Genomic DNA, 14,851 nt, shown 5'->3' with positions numbered 1-14,851 from the left:
GTATATACTGTATATATATATATATATATATATATGTATGTATATATAAAATGTATACTCATTTATTTATTTGTTTGTTTGGCTCGAGACCATTATGGATTGTATCCAACTTCTCTAGTAGCCAACCAGAAAAGAAATATATTATGACTATCACAATGTTTACTTGAAGTTACAAAAATCACTCTCCAGAGTACTGTAGTGTGCATAGTCAAATTTCTCCCCAAAACATTTTCTCCCTTAATGTATACACATAGGAAGAGCTATATGCTATTTCATACACACCCCAATGTTTCAGAAACATTATAGTGTTCTAATTACATTTTATTAGCACCAGTGAACTCAAATAACTATAAAGATGGGTGTTAAATTATAATATTAGCATAATGAAATTTACAGAGCTATATGATATTATTAAATTTTCTCTAAGTAGTTTGCAGGGCAGAAACCTTGACTACCTCGTAACTTGCACGTCCACCAACCCGATGCATCTGTAAAGAACAGTTGAATGTTTATCATACAATTCAGAGAAAATCTCCTTATTTCAACTATATTTCTCTTCTTTTCATATCCCACATGATACTATATTTTCCGGTGTTTTGAGCAGCTAATTGTAAAGGAGACAACTATTACATCCACATCAAATGCATGAGACAGTTGCACATCTTGGCAACATGTATAACAATAAAACTTTTTGTATTACAAAACTTGTCTTTTATAGTCTGTACATAAGCTAATTAAACCCAGATATATCACAGTGGGTTTACAAATGGAGAAATTGCTTCCTCTCTTTTACTTGCATCACTGAACATTCGGTCTCATATGATTTTCAAAGCAATACGCCTTTTACATTAAACAATCAATCAATTTGTTGTAACAAATTATTATACAGTACTGTACACATTATTCTTCATGGTGTTAGTATTAACCTTACTTGTAAAGCATTAAGTTTCCTACTTGCTGACAAAGCTTTAGCTCTTTTATTATGTTTACAGAGCATTCATACTCTTCCAGAAGTTCCTTACCATTGATACTTTCAAATGCTCTGCAGATACAAGCTTTGCAGACCACTCATGCATTCATTTTTCTTGCAGCGCCTCAGTCTGTAAACTTGTTTTTAGAGCATAAGCTCTCACAAGTTTATAAAAATAAAGTTCTAGTTTTCAAGGTTTAAAGGCTGCTCATGAATGGCAGGGGCAAGGGACAGTGACATTGCCCTAGAGACTGACCATATATACACATGATCAATACCCAAGCCCCTCCATCCAAGCTAGGAGCAGGGAGAACCAGACAATGACTGCTGATGGCTCAGCAGATAAACCTATAGGTTCCTGCAAACCCTGCATCCTTAGCTTACAAGTTTGGTGAGATTGCAGCAACCAAAGGAACTAACAAGTTTGAGTAAGACTTGAACCCCAGTCTGATGATCACCAGTCAGGGACATTACCATATCGGCCACCACAACCCTCATTATGCACTGGATCTCTTCTTAATTTAAAAAATGCTATACTGTATTTCAGTTACTCGATTTCTAGAGAACAATTCTCCTGCTTGTTTTGCAGAGCTTTTGCTCTCTCACTCACAGTGAGGAGTATAAGTTCTCCTCCTTTGTCACAAACTAGCACTCATCATTGCTCTACAGATTGAGGCTCTTACTAATGTTTTACAACAATACCCTTGTTAGTATTACATTAGTATTCTACTGCCAGGTATGATTTTTTCCACACTTTGAAGAGCAAGTAGTATTACTTCCTTCCAAACTTTTTATCTTTAAATCACTCCTTATACAATGCACATAATTATAGCAGTTATAGTGAAATGACAATTTCACAAACATGTCTTGTTCAATATATTGACTTGCGATGTATTGGTAGACTATGAAGAGACCTCCTTCTATGAACCCCTTTGCCATCTTCGGTGTTTCAAACTTCATTTTCATAATGTGGGAATTATTTGGAATTTTTATCACATCATCCACTTTAGCCCAATCATTTTTCCTTTCAATGATTTCTTTAAGTTCTCCATATTCTGCCATTGTAGCATAAAGATGTTTGGCTACAATAGTTTGCGTAGTGTTGTATTCTGGGGGTCAATCACTTCAAACTGTTTTTTTACAAAAATAGTTTTGTTGTCCGTTTTTAAGATGTTATCAGTCATCTTCGTCTACATTAACAAAAAATGCTGAGTTAGCATAGGTTACTTCTTGAACTCTGACCCTAATGTTGGCTATACACTCCCATAGCCGAGACACCTTCTTAGCTCATTAAGAGTCCCAGAACTGTGGCCTTGATTCTTAATCTTCATGGTCTTCACTTTTTAAGTTCTGCCACAAAGAAGGGTGACACATTAACCTAGCTATGCTAGCACTGAAAGAGAGGTCAGAACAAGGCCAAAGACCTAGAGTCAAGGAAAGCTTTAAAAAAAAACTAAAACAGGGCTCTATCCTTAAACACTACTGTACTAGGCAGCCATAGAAATACATCCTACACATATGGGTGTTGGATACATACTGCATGCACAACTCCATTGGTATCAAATCTAGGCCTTCTGTTATAAGTGCAATATAGGAGTATAAATTCTATTACAATATCTACCAAGAAAGTCACCAAAGAAAATAAATACATAGTATGAATAATATTACTGTTCTAAGACTTACCTTCTCTGACCAGTTGTAAAGTGTCTCCTTCAACAAATGACAGCTCATCGGTATCATGGGCATCGTAGCTGTTGAAAAAAATAGATATTATAAAATGGGGCCTGTACTCATCACCCTTTACATAGTTTGAAAGTATAAATATAATACTCTCCTTCTTGGAAATATATTCTGTTAGATATAAGCTTACAATACTGACTGAGCATATTCACTATACTGTATCCAGTTTGGTTTGTGATGCTAACTTCTCAAGTCTGACAGTTCTTTAAAAAAAAATTGTATACAATAAGTAGTTACTCTAAGGTCTTTGTGGCATTTAAATTTACGTCTTTTTAATATTTTTTATTAGTTTTCTCCGAGAGGTGCAAAGTTGTACGAGTACTTGACCCATACTCAAAAGTTACTCCTCTAGGATATGGAAATGAAGATTCTTGGTTGCAGGTTAGTGTGTTTAATAAATGATACAAAACACATTTAAGTACATACTTCCAAATCTACTACTTTCCAGACCAACTGTTCTTCATCTTTTTTCATCACATGTTCAAACCACCTCCAATTTTTAGTTTTCAGCCTTTTTCCACGCCTCTTCGCAACATACTTCTTGGAACAAATTCTTAATACGCTTGGCACCTTATTATCTACAATGGAGACTATTCAACTCTCCCCTACTAAATGGCTACCTGGTAATGGGGGCAATTTTATTTTGAGAATTTTCTCTTTATTTGCGGGGGCTGTTATAATGTTACAAATTCTGTACAGTATGTCCTTCATGATAAATTCAACCCACTGAGTTTTCTCAGGGTTTGGGATCTTTTTTTCAACGATCGTTTTGAATTATAAAACCCACAGGCATGGATATTTTACTGAAGATGAAAAATTAAAAATTGGAGAATAATCAAAGAAAATAAGAATGTCTGTAGAAAATTTATCAAAACCAATCAGTGTGAGTAAGGTCAATAAAAAATAAAAAAGGGGTCTAACATGAGACAGACATGTCTTGAAAGTTCTTTATTTCCTCTAGCAGTAGTATCTCAATGGGTGGTTCATGTCTTGGGCAACCTACAAACAAACTAAAAAAATAATGCCATCATGAACTTCCAAAACAGTTACCTTTGTGCTCATTAGCTTAGTGGAATACTCCCAAAAACTAGACCTTAGCTTAGAAGAATACACCCAAAACCTAGACCTTACCTTATAAGAATAGTCCGCAAAACTAGACTAACCTAAATCTTGCAATAAGAGACAGTTTTTACAGATTAAACCCATCTGGAAAAGTTCATCGTCGGGACAAAAGTGGTAGATCTTATGAAAGCTGCAAGAAAGGCTCCATCTCGCACTGATCTAACAACGAACTAGTACAAATATATGGAAATATGAAGACATATTGCCCAGACAAATCAATATATCATCACTTGGACTTGTGCTCTCATAGAACACTTAGTGATTAATATTAAATGGATATAAAATCTAAACTAACCTGATAGATATAGCCTTAGATTGCCGAGATATCTAAGGAAAGTCTTTCTTGACACCATACCTCTTTATATAAAAGTCAAGAGCAGAAACCATCAAACTAATCGTTTAACATATCTACCATGCCATGTCACCCCACAGTTGAGTTGAATTTCTTGAACATACCCACTGAACAGACATGAACATATATACAGTACATAGTACAATACTTGGGTACCTCTCATTACTAAAAGGGTGTACACACGCAAACTGGTAGCGTAGTTATGTGTTCTTTCCGCTAACTTTATATGAATACCATCAAGCATGGAGTCTTCTTGACCATATAAGCACTATGACATATACTCCTTACAATGAACAACTTCGTTCAAGTTTCAAGACATGTAGATAATGGCGACATTGTAAAACTTGGTGTTATTTGTCTTATGTATTACTGCACTGTATAATAGTCTATTGAATAGGATGACGACAGTTTGTTGTACCTTGGGAAAAAATGATGAACCAAACACATGATCATCATAATCATTAAAGGGACATGAAGGCTTGGGCAAGGGCCACCCATATGGGAAAGGAAAACCAATAACAGGTGGACTGCTACAGGGAACTGCCAAAAAATAACTGAAGTAATTATCCTGAGTCTCACTTCAATGCCTATCCCAAAGCATGCTTCATCACTATGCGAGCACCTAAAACCTGTGTCTCAGTTTGAGATAAACCTTTGGTTTATTTACAAAAGGAGAAAGGATGGCAAGTGCCTGCTTTTGGATGTTAGCGTAAACCATAGGGCCCCCGGCACAGTTGAAGATATGTTCATGTCAAATTTGCCTCAATGATTGTCACATGATGTGTATTAATACACATATCAAAATAGTAACCTTAAGCTCTTCCCAAGACCATGTGTATAGTAACTGTGGGGGTAAGATTCATCAAAATATTTCTATTGTACTCAAACATCAAAATGTTAATTACTGTAATAAAATACCCTAATGCATCTCTCTTAGCACCTAACAAAATCACAATGAAATTAAGATACTACCCCATGGATATCCTGTATTGAAATTCAAATAAAAAGCACTCAGAAATATCCATAAGCATTTTCTGAAAGTTCAGGAACATGCTACCTGACAAGCATTCAGTCTCAGCCAACCATGTGACCTAAACACATTGGGTGTGTTTCTTATTCAATTACATAAAAAATGGCATAGCTGTAATGAGTCAAAATTTTTGGTAATCAATCTATCCTGAAGAAATTTTTTTATACTTTAATTATAAGATATTTTGAGTATTGTTTTCTGATTTACAATCTATCGAAAGATTAAATTCTTATCACTAATCTCGATATTAATGTTTGGTACCGTCGTGCAGTTAGTTCTTTGGGCATGCTGCATAAGATTTAAAAAAAAATTGACCATCCTTTGCACTCTATGTTCTTCCCAGACTGTACTATCCTGTACATAGTACTATGTATGCAGTGAATTCTAACAGTCTTGCCTTCTCCATTATGAAGCTCAATACTACACAGTATTCTAGAAGTTTTAAGCCAGTTTTGACCTGATTCTGGTCACAGCTGGTAGTTCAACCAGTGGAACTTCAGAAGTTCACACTTGTTGCCAATGTTTTCGTGTTAAATTGGATGGCTTAAGTCTCATTTCACATTTTATTTAAGACCAACTTATTCTAACGTTGTTACCAATATTTTTTTCATTATTTACGATATATGTTTTATCCGTTATTTCTCTACTTCCTTTCTGTATTAGGCTGCTTTCCCTGTTGGACCCCTTGGGCTTGTAGAATTATGCTTTTCCAACTATGACTGTAGCTTGGCTAGTAGTCGTAGTAATAATAATAATAATAATAATAATAATACTGTAACCGAATCTACTCTCTCCTTTCAAAGTCCTTTTAAAATATGTTCCAAATCATCCCCTTGCAGAGGAGCAAGAAACTTACCATCTTTTAAAGTGGTTAATGCTATCGTACTTGTTAGAAACAGGTATATGCATTGAATAGCTAATTGGCAAGGTCTGTCCCAAAGAAAGAACAATTACAGTAGTACCTCAGTTTACGATTAACTTTGAATACGAGCAAATCAGTTTATGAGTACCGTATCGGTCTGCAAGCAAATATTCTATGCCGTGTGGTCATATTTTGTGGACAAATATGAACGAGACTGGCACGAAATCAGTTGCACAGTGCCAAGCCACCCACGCAGTGTTCAGGGATTCAAATGATTTTTACCTACATTTTCCTGACACTTCAAAAGGCAAAAATAGTCTACTTTAGATAGATTCCTTATCAAAATTTTACTGTGTAAAAAAGACCCAATATGTGTCCCTAAAGCATAAATTAAGTGATTCAGTTAGTGATAGTGAATGTCATTCAAGAGGACTTCCAAAATTTAACCATAACTGCTCATGGTGAGGGAGACTCTCCTTCCAAGCAGTAATCTTCACCTCCATGATTTTTCTCAAAAAGTAAAATGATTGTTACTTTGTCATTTATTTCATTTATGATATTAAGGGTTCTATACTGTTCAATAATTAACAATACACAACCTTTAAAAGGGAGTGTATCTGTGTACTGTATCAGTGAATTTTCTATTTCTTATGGGAAAAATAGAATATGAGCTTTTTAGGTTGTAAGCTTGTTCCCAGAACTAATTAAATTCTTAAACCAAGGTACTACAGTACTAGAAGCAAGCATATCTTTTGCATAGGTCCTAGCATAGCCTGATCAGCAGGAGGAGGAATAAGCTCAAGCAGTAATTAGAGCCTCAAACACTCCATGTTTGGGCAATAAATGAAATTCAAAAAGTTTTAGTCAGTGAAGCACCAACCAAAAATTTCACCACATAATATGCATAAAAGAAACGCACAAACTTCATCCAGCCAAGAATCCTAAAAATGCAATTGATCATTTCCCAAACAACCCAACCTATGGAAGCGCAATATTTGCTTGAAACAAGTCGATTATCCAAATCCTTCAGGTAGACTCTGAACACAAAAATCATGTCCATTTTTAAACCACCACCAACACCCTTTGCGTGGAATCAAATGGACCACCCTGACAATAGAGCAGTCCTTATTGTAGGGGACTTCAACAGCCACAATACCATCTGGGGCTATGACCATAATGGAGAGGCGGTGAAGGAGTGGGCCATAACACATAGAAAAGAGGGTACAAACCAGACCTGGCATTTGTCTCCTCCAAACACCACCAAAACTTTGCAAAGACCATATCTAATTCAATTCCTAAATCTCAACAATGGACAATGACCATCAATTTAAAGCCCGTCATCAGACCTAAAAAGATCAATCACAAACCCCCCAGATTTAACTACTGTACTGCAAAGCAAAATAAGAAGATTACTCAAGTAATGTAGAAGCAGAGATATCAATCATCCCTCCTGACCCTCAACAGTATGAGGAAAGGAAATAAAATAACAGATATAATAGAGTGCCTGAGTGTACCCTCAAGCAAGCGAACTCATTAACTCATAACAGTGGAAGACTATGGTACAGAAGCTATGGCACTACCATACAACAGAGAACAACAGTTTGGTTTTGGAATGATTGCTTACTAGAAAAGCTTCTTACTATAGCAAACGAGTCTCTTCTACACCTACCAAGAGAAAAGTAGCCACTGAACAATTAAAGTACAGTAGTTAACCCCATGAGTGAAGAATAATTTTTCAGTTATCTTTGTGTTGGCAGATGTATGAGGAAAGAGGAGAATGCATACAGAATAGATCAGACAATTCGGCACATGTGTAGGCAAAGGAAAACTGAACTGTAACCAGAGGGGGATCCAATGTAGTACTATCTAGCGAGTCAAAGGACCTAATAACTTTCTAGCAGTAGTATCTTAAAGAATGAATAGCATATGGATTTCAGGAAGTCTCACTGAATTCATTCAGATTCTGTCAGTGAAAAAACATACAGTATAATTTCAACCTTAACCTATTTTGATGTTTTAGTCCCTGTATTCATCTTGAAAACAATTTACTGTGTCCTGGGGAAAGGAAATACTTGTATTTACGAATTTGGATTGCCAGGTATAAAGATCACAGGGAACAGATGAGAAAGTTAAAATGTTATACCTATGGGTCAAAGGGATAATGGGAATATCATCAAAGTACTAGCTTCAATTTACCAAAACATACACAAAGTAAGAATCAAATCCCTGCATAGACCATTATATCCAAATAAATTTTTTATGCTCATCACAATAATGGATAAATAAAATCTTACCTTTTATTAGGGCTAGATTGAAAATTCGTTTTTTACTCTTCACACTGGAGCAGTAATACCACTAAATCCAATTTGCAATATTAAACTTACCTATAAAGAGCTCTCACTTGAGGTATTCTAGGCTTTGGTCTGTTGATATCTGGCCTAGTTGGCAAAGGAGGTCCATTTCTGGAACGCAAGGTTCCTGGTGTTATTGTTGGTGTGTCAGCTGGAGGAGGTTCTGATGGAGGTGGGGGAGGGTTGCTCACTGGTAGTCTGAACTGTGGGCCAGAAGGACTTTTAGTAATCTTATGTACACCAGTTGGAGCCATTCCAGGCAATCTTGGCGGCTCTATTCTGGGTCGTCCCATATCTGGGGTTCGAGATCCGGTTGAATAGCTATGTCCAGTATTAATGAGAGCTGGTCTGGGTCCAGATGGTGAAGGACCAGGATAGGGCGGCCTCTGGTCTCTGTTCAACATTCTTGGCGCATGTCCATTACTATGACTTTTAGCCATACTAGGTCCCTTTTTATTTGCTAGCATCCGGATATCTGGTGTTATAACTCTCTGTAATCCAGGTTCTGAAAGACAAATAACATTTTTAATTACTGTATGACCAAACTGTGTATTTTTGGTTTTTGGAAAACAGTTTTAAAACATGGTTTCAATTCCTTCAAAATAATTTGTATATATACATATTCATACTTATTTCTACATATGCATAGCCTTGAACCTTGATCATAGAAGACTTTGGAGTTTTATATTAGAACTTCAAACAATTAACCTTTTCTTACTCTATATGGATAACCAGTAGTTCATATAATTTTTTAAACTTAATGTGTGTTCAGGTAGAGCAAGCAGTGTGACCTTGCACTCCATTAAGAATGCTTGTCTGAGTTTCAATAAAAACTGGTTTTTGTGGTGTTTTTAATTCCCTCTATTAAAACAGCCATGCTGTGTTGAACAAACACAAACATCACAAGATACTCATAAGGGACCTACTTTGGATAAAACTTTGTAAATAGATGTATGTGCCTTGGCATTCACTACAGTAAGCAACAGTTGCTTGATTTCCCATACATATTCTAGGACAGGGAAGGGCCTGCTTCCGAGTAAGACATATTTTTGAGACCGTTTGCAATTACTATAATTTCTTACACATGTTCCATTGGGTAATGTTCCACGGTTACTCTAAGGATTGTTGTGTTCATACCATGTAATGCTAATATCGAGAAGTGATGTTTAGTTAAGATATAGTCAACTTGATGTACCTTGCCTCTCTCTTTGATTCTGCAACTCTGGGTCTACAAGCAGTAAAAACATTTCTGAATCCTAATACCTTGCCTGCTTTTATATACTGTACAGTACAGTGAAGGTACAGTTTTCCTTATCTAAGATTAATGTCTGCACATTTTCTCCTTCACATTCCCATTCTTGTACTTATCAAAAGATTGACTACAAACTATTAAAGATCTTTTTTTCATTAACAACTGAATTCCAATTTTTGCTCTTACTCCATGACAAGGGAACAATTTCAGGACTTAATTTCAATGTTGAAAGGTAATGCCTATCAGCAATTAATAAACTTGTATTTAGTTTTGAGTAGTTGCTTTTACAGATACACGACTTCTTACAGTATATATTAATACACTAGTTGTTTATATAAACAGTACAGGAATTTAAAAAAAAATAATGTCATCAGTATTTTAACTCCTTTTAAGGCAATCAATTTAATTAGCAATAGAGAGACTTGCACAGTAATATAATGTGAGGAATCACATAGGCTGATAAATTCACTCATTCCCAAGCTCTTACACTTATTTATTAACATCTAAACTAAGGAGTATCAAATTGAGTTACTCTAAACAAATTTTAAAACAAACAATACAAATAAAAAATTAAATAAATATCATCAATGTAATTCTACATAAACAAATACATATATCACTCTCTCTCTCTCACACACTCACACTCTCTCTCTCTCTCTCTCATGTGAAGATAACCCATGGTAGCACCTCACCCTTCCTGGGTCCTTTACCTCCAACCAATCACCTTAAGCTAAACAAAGAGGGTCATCTCACCATTTGACCAGTTCCAGCTGGTTGTGAATTGGCAGAATGCAAATCAAATTTAGGTCAAATATACTGTGCACTTTAAGGCACAAAAAGAGATCCTTAATTTTCAACCACCTTGGTGAAAAAAAAAAAATAACTTCAAGACACGCCATGGTCCCTAGGAGCCTCATCCACAAATGAACCGATGGATCCTTTCATGCTTGAACCTCTCCAACAAACACAGGAAGGACTGAACCATCTTTACCAACAGAAAAGCCCCAAAATTAACTGAGGCTATGATCATTCCCAAATATAGAATCCTGAGATGACATCTAAAATGATTTTTTCATACTGATAGGATTCCACATCAATCTGAGAAACTGCAAATCTGCAAATCTCCTCTTCTAGGGATATCTATAAAATCAGCCAGTCATTCAGGTACACTATAATAGGACACTTGTGCTCATTAGATGCAGCCTTGGTGAAGACATGAAGAGCTGTCCTGAGATCAAAACACAGGTAGTGAACACGTGGTACACAATGGCGGATCGGACGGGATAAGTGAGAGAGAGCGGCAAGATGAGATCTACGCCGCGACCAGACGCTTACTGACGACTCAGACCTAGCAGCGCACCCTCGCGCGCTGACCCCGGGTCGCCTCGGGGCGAGTATCCTTCCGCCCCAGAGCGCCCCGACAAGGTAACGGAGAGAGGGGAACCACGCAAATTTCTAGGTCAGTTAAGGAGGAGAACCCAGATACTCCTAAGAAAGTAGTTCAAGGTAAGTACTCCATGTTGGAACAAACAGGTATTTGGACTGACGAACTTTCAAACCAATCATAAACTGAAGGATGATTGGGAATGTGAGTACTGTATAGCCATCCATCGAGTCTATCAAAAACATCCAATGTCCTTTTCTTACAGCCCCAAGGACCGTAAACAGTCTCTCCATTAAAAACTTGGTGAGAATGGTAAATATGTTTAGAATGAAGACATAGAACTGGCCTCCAAGACTCAGATGCATTGCGCACTAAAACCAAGCAATGGTAACTGAGGCAATATAGGAGGATATAGAGCAAGTGCAGCTAAGGGCTGAATGAATGCTGCAAAGGCCCTTCGGTAACCAGGAAAAGCCTTTCACAAACCTTATAAAAGTGGGCTATCATATGCCCTCTACCAGGATTTCATGGACTGGACCATTATTGAGTTCTCCTAGAAGATCAATGAGTCATACTTTAACACTTGCCCATGTGAGCCTCAGCTTGAATATAGAAATACAGGTAATAAATTTTATTATTAAATTTCCATTTTTTCTTGTGATATGCATAGTTATTTTACAGTATCTTTTGCATTATCTATTGTTATTTTAGGGGCAAATTTTCATAAATGCAATACTGTGTATCTTAATATAACGTAAATCATCACCTTAACCCTTTTACCCCGGGGCTATTTGGAAATTTCCAACCCTTAACCCCCAAGGGGTTATTTTTATCCCATCACATTTTGCAGTATACTTTTTTAAATTGCTCTAACAGGCTTAATTTTTGTCACAGAGAGGTCAGGTTGGTCTCATTCTCTTGGAAAATGCCTGAATTTTCTCAAAAAATTATCAAAAATATGAAAAAAAATTTTATATCATTTTTTGCAAGGACGTACCGGTACGTCCATGGGGGTAAAGGGATGGCTTTTGTGAAACGTACCAGTACGTCCTTTGGGGGTAAAAGGGTTAAGAGTCAAAACAATACTTTTAAAAAATCTTTCATGATTAGAAGTCTTCTTTGAGGTGGTGTTTCAATTCTTATTTCAATTATCCAGCAATAGACTCGCATCATAAATGATTGGACAAAAACTTGGAGGTACTGAACGGTACTGTTTATTTTATTCCTTACCCATGATCTGGACATCATTTTCTAGCACTATTATTCAATTACCTCAATGTGCATGCTGTATGAGATTTGTCTACAATTAAGGCCATCTTACGCATTCACACTTTCCCAGACTAGAACTCAAAATGCAGATAATTTCACGTCTTGCCTTTTATCTTGTGAGGTTCATCACTATCAATTCTTCTAGAATTTTCATTCTGATTGTGACTTCAACATGGAATAATCTTTCTAATCATAATCAGTCTAATCTCCTTTTAAATAAAGATAATATATCTTAGATTTCTTACTACAAAAAAGGTGACAAGAGTTCAATGTCTCTAATGTTATCCTTTTATGATATATCTAAAGAGCTTTCACATAAAATTCTATACAATTTTAGCACATACAGTAAGTGTTATCACACAAGAAATTTCAAATAATTACTAAACTCTTTTTCATCTAAATCATACTTTTGCTTTAATAAAAGAGGCAAATCAAACTTAAGGTAAATTTAGAACAATTATAATCAAAATAGCCTCTCTATTTTTCTACAGTATGTCATGCAAGGCAGACTAAGTGGTATTTATCTACAGAGGCTTTCAATGAAAAAAAAAAGAGAGGTACCATATTCTATTTTCAGCCTGACAGAAGCAATCCTTTATTCTTACCAAGGAAATGTTATTCCTTACCAAACCCCAAAGCCCATCTTTTCTCATTTAATGTACCAATTACCAAATATAAGAGGCACTTACTTAGACATAGGCTTCACTTTAATTATGTTTGACATATTAAAAAAAATTCTCTACGGGTTTTGTTTCTTTACCTTTCGACTATCCATGAAAACAAAGCTTAACATAATCAAAAGAAACAATGTTCTAATGTACCTGGCAAATGATTATCATTAGGTATTCCAAAGAAAACCTAACTATAATCTTCAGCATGTATATGACTAAAGGTAATGTAGTCATTTATTATAAGGTAATTTAGTCACTTTTATTTGATCAAACTCAAAATTAATTTATATAAATGAAATAGAATACTTTTTAAAAATTGTAATATCCTTGGAAAACATTGAAGAAGAATCTTCCAATATAAGTACTTAGATGCTTGCATACTGCAAAAGTGTAAAACTATTTTCTGGGCTCTGACCTGTGCAGCCCAGTGAAATGATGCTAAAGGACCATTTCACTGTGCGGCACAGGTCTCTCGCCCAGAAATAGATTTTTCCTTCGTCAAAATCCCTTTTCTGGGCTCTGACCTGTGCCGCCCAGTGAAATGCTCCTTTAGCATCATTTCTAAGGTATATAACTGCTAAAAGATACCAGAAATAGAATAGAATACTTTTTAAAAATTGTAATATCCTTGGAAAACATTGAAGAAGAATCTTCCAATATATGTACTTAGATGCTTGCATGCTGCAAAAGTGTAAATCTATTCATTAAGCCTACAATTGGTATCACAACAATGGAAATTCTATTTGAAAAATTAAGCACACCAAACTAATTCTATGCACATACTGTATAACTCACCAGAAGAAGAGGGTAATCCATGGCCAATCCTAACTGTTAGACATGATCCCGATGATGAAAAAGTAGGTTCAGATGTGTTGCCTTCAACAAACATAACCTTTTTAACACCACCACCACCCCATCCTGTTTTTCTGACTCTGTACTCAAAGCTGTAAATAAAAATAAAATATTGTTATACTAGCAATGAATTTTACAATAAAAAACTATTAAATTATTTGACTTTAATTTAAAATACATCACATTTTCTGCATAAATTACTCCAGACTTCATAAGAGTATATAATCCCACCTACATCCTTGAAATATTGTAAAGATACTAAACCACCAGATCAAAAAATACATGCTTTACATGATACAAAAAACTTTTTCTAAACTCTCACCTACTATTTATATATATTTTTTTTTGGGGGGGGAGGGCCTTGAAATGGTGACCATTCACATCATAAAAAGTCAAAATAAACACACCTGACCAAACTGGATTAACCTGATCTGTTAAATGCTCTAAACCATATACCCATATTTGGGTATGGGAGAACGTTCCCTAATGATTAATGGAGTTTTATGTTGGGGAAAAAAAAATTTATTGCTAAAAATAACTTTATCGATGCAACCTATTAATAGAAAGTTTCACAAATAACTGTTGCACCTGGGCAGATGAAAGAAATGCTACTTTAGAAAGAGAAGTCCTATTATCGTTTTAAAAAATTCCATCGAGAATTTGGTGTGGCCGGAGGACCTGTGTTCATGTTTCAGGTGAAGCAGATTGTAAAACACTACAGATATGGCCAAGTCTCTCTGAATTCTTACAAGGTTTGTAAAAAAGCCTAATGGAGAAGTAAAGGATGTATGTCTACCACAATGTGACCATCAGTCACAAGAAAAGGTAGCGTAAGAGTTGGTACCTACTGAAGATTGGGAAAAACAGCCTATGCCTCACAGCAGTCTATACATTCTTAGAGGCACCATATAGAGTAGAGGAAAAACATTGAAGGGAAATTTGTAAATAATGCATATCAACCTGCCACTTGCAGAGCTTGATCCATTGCAACCACTG

General features: G+C 35.7%; 1 protein-coding gene across 6 annotated transcripts in view; it reads right to left on the bottom strand.

The window, feature by feature from the left end:
* Positions 1-300: 300 nt before the first annotated feature.
* LOC137623034 (unconventional myosin-Ie-like) overlaps positions 301-14,851 on the bottom strand; it is a 321,574-nt gene continuing 307,023 nt past the window's right edge. For all 6 annotated transcript variants that reach the window (XM_068353660.1, XM_068353664.1, XM_068353661.1 and 3 more), the window contains 4 exons: positions 13,799-13,947; positions 8,461-8,932; positions 2,654-2,721; positions 301-488 (listed from right to left, as the gene is read on the bottom strand). In XM_068353660.1, coding sequence (XP_068209761.1) covers positions 412-488; positions 2,654-2,721; positions 8,461-8,932; positions 13,799-13,947 — 766 coding nt within the window. In that variant the 3' untranslated portion in view covers positions 301-411. The remainder of the gene's footprint in view (positions 489-2,653; positions 2,722-8,460; positions 8,933-13,798; positions 13,948-14,851) is intronic.

This window comes from Palaemon carinicauda, chromosome 30, assembly GCF_036898095.1.
Source record: "Palaemon carinicauda isolate YSFRI2023 chromosome 30, ASM3689809v2, whole genome shotgun sequence".
Classification (NCBI taxonomy): domain Eukaryota; kingdom Metazoa; phylum Arthropoda; class Malacostraca; order Decapoda; family Palaemonidae; genus Palaemon; species Palaemon carinicauda.
This window is presented reverse-complemented; position numbering and strand designations above follow the sequence as displayed.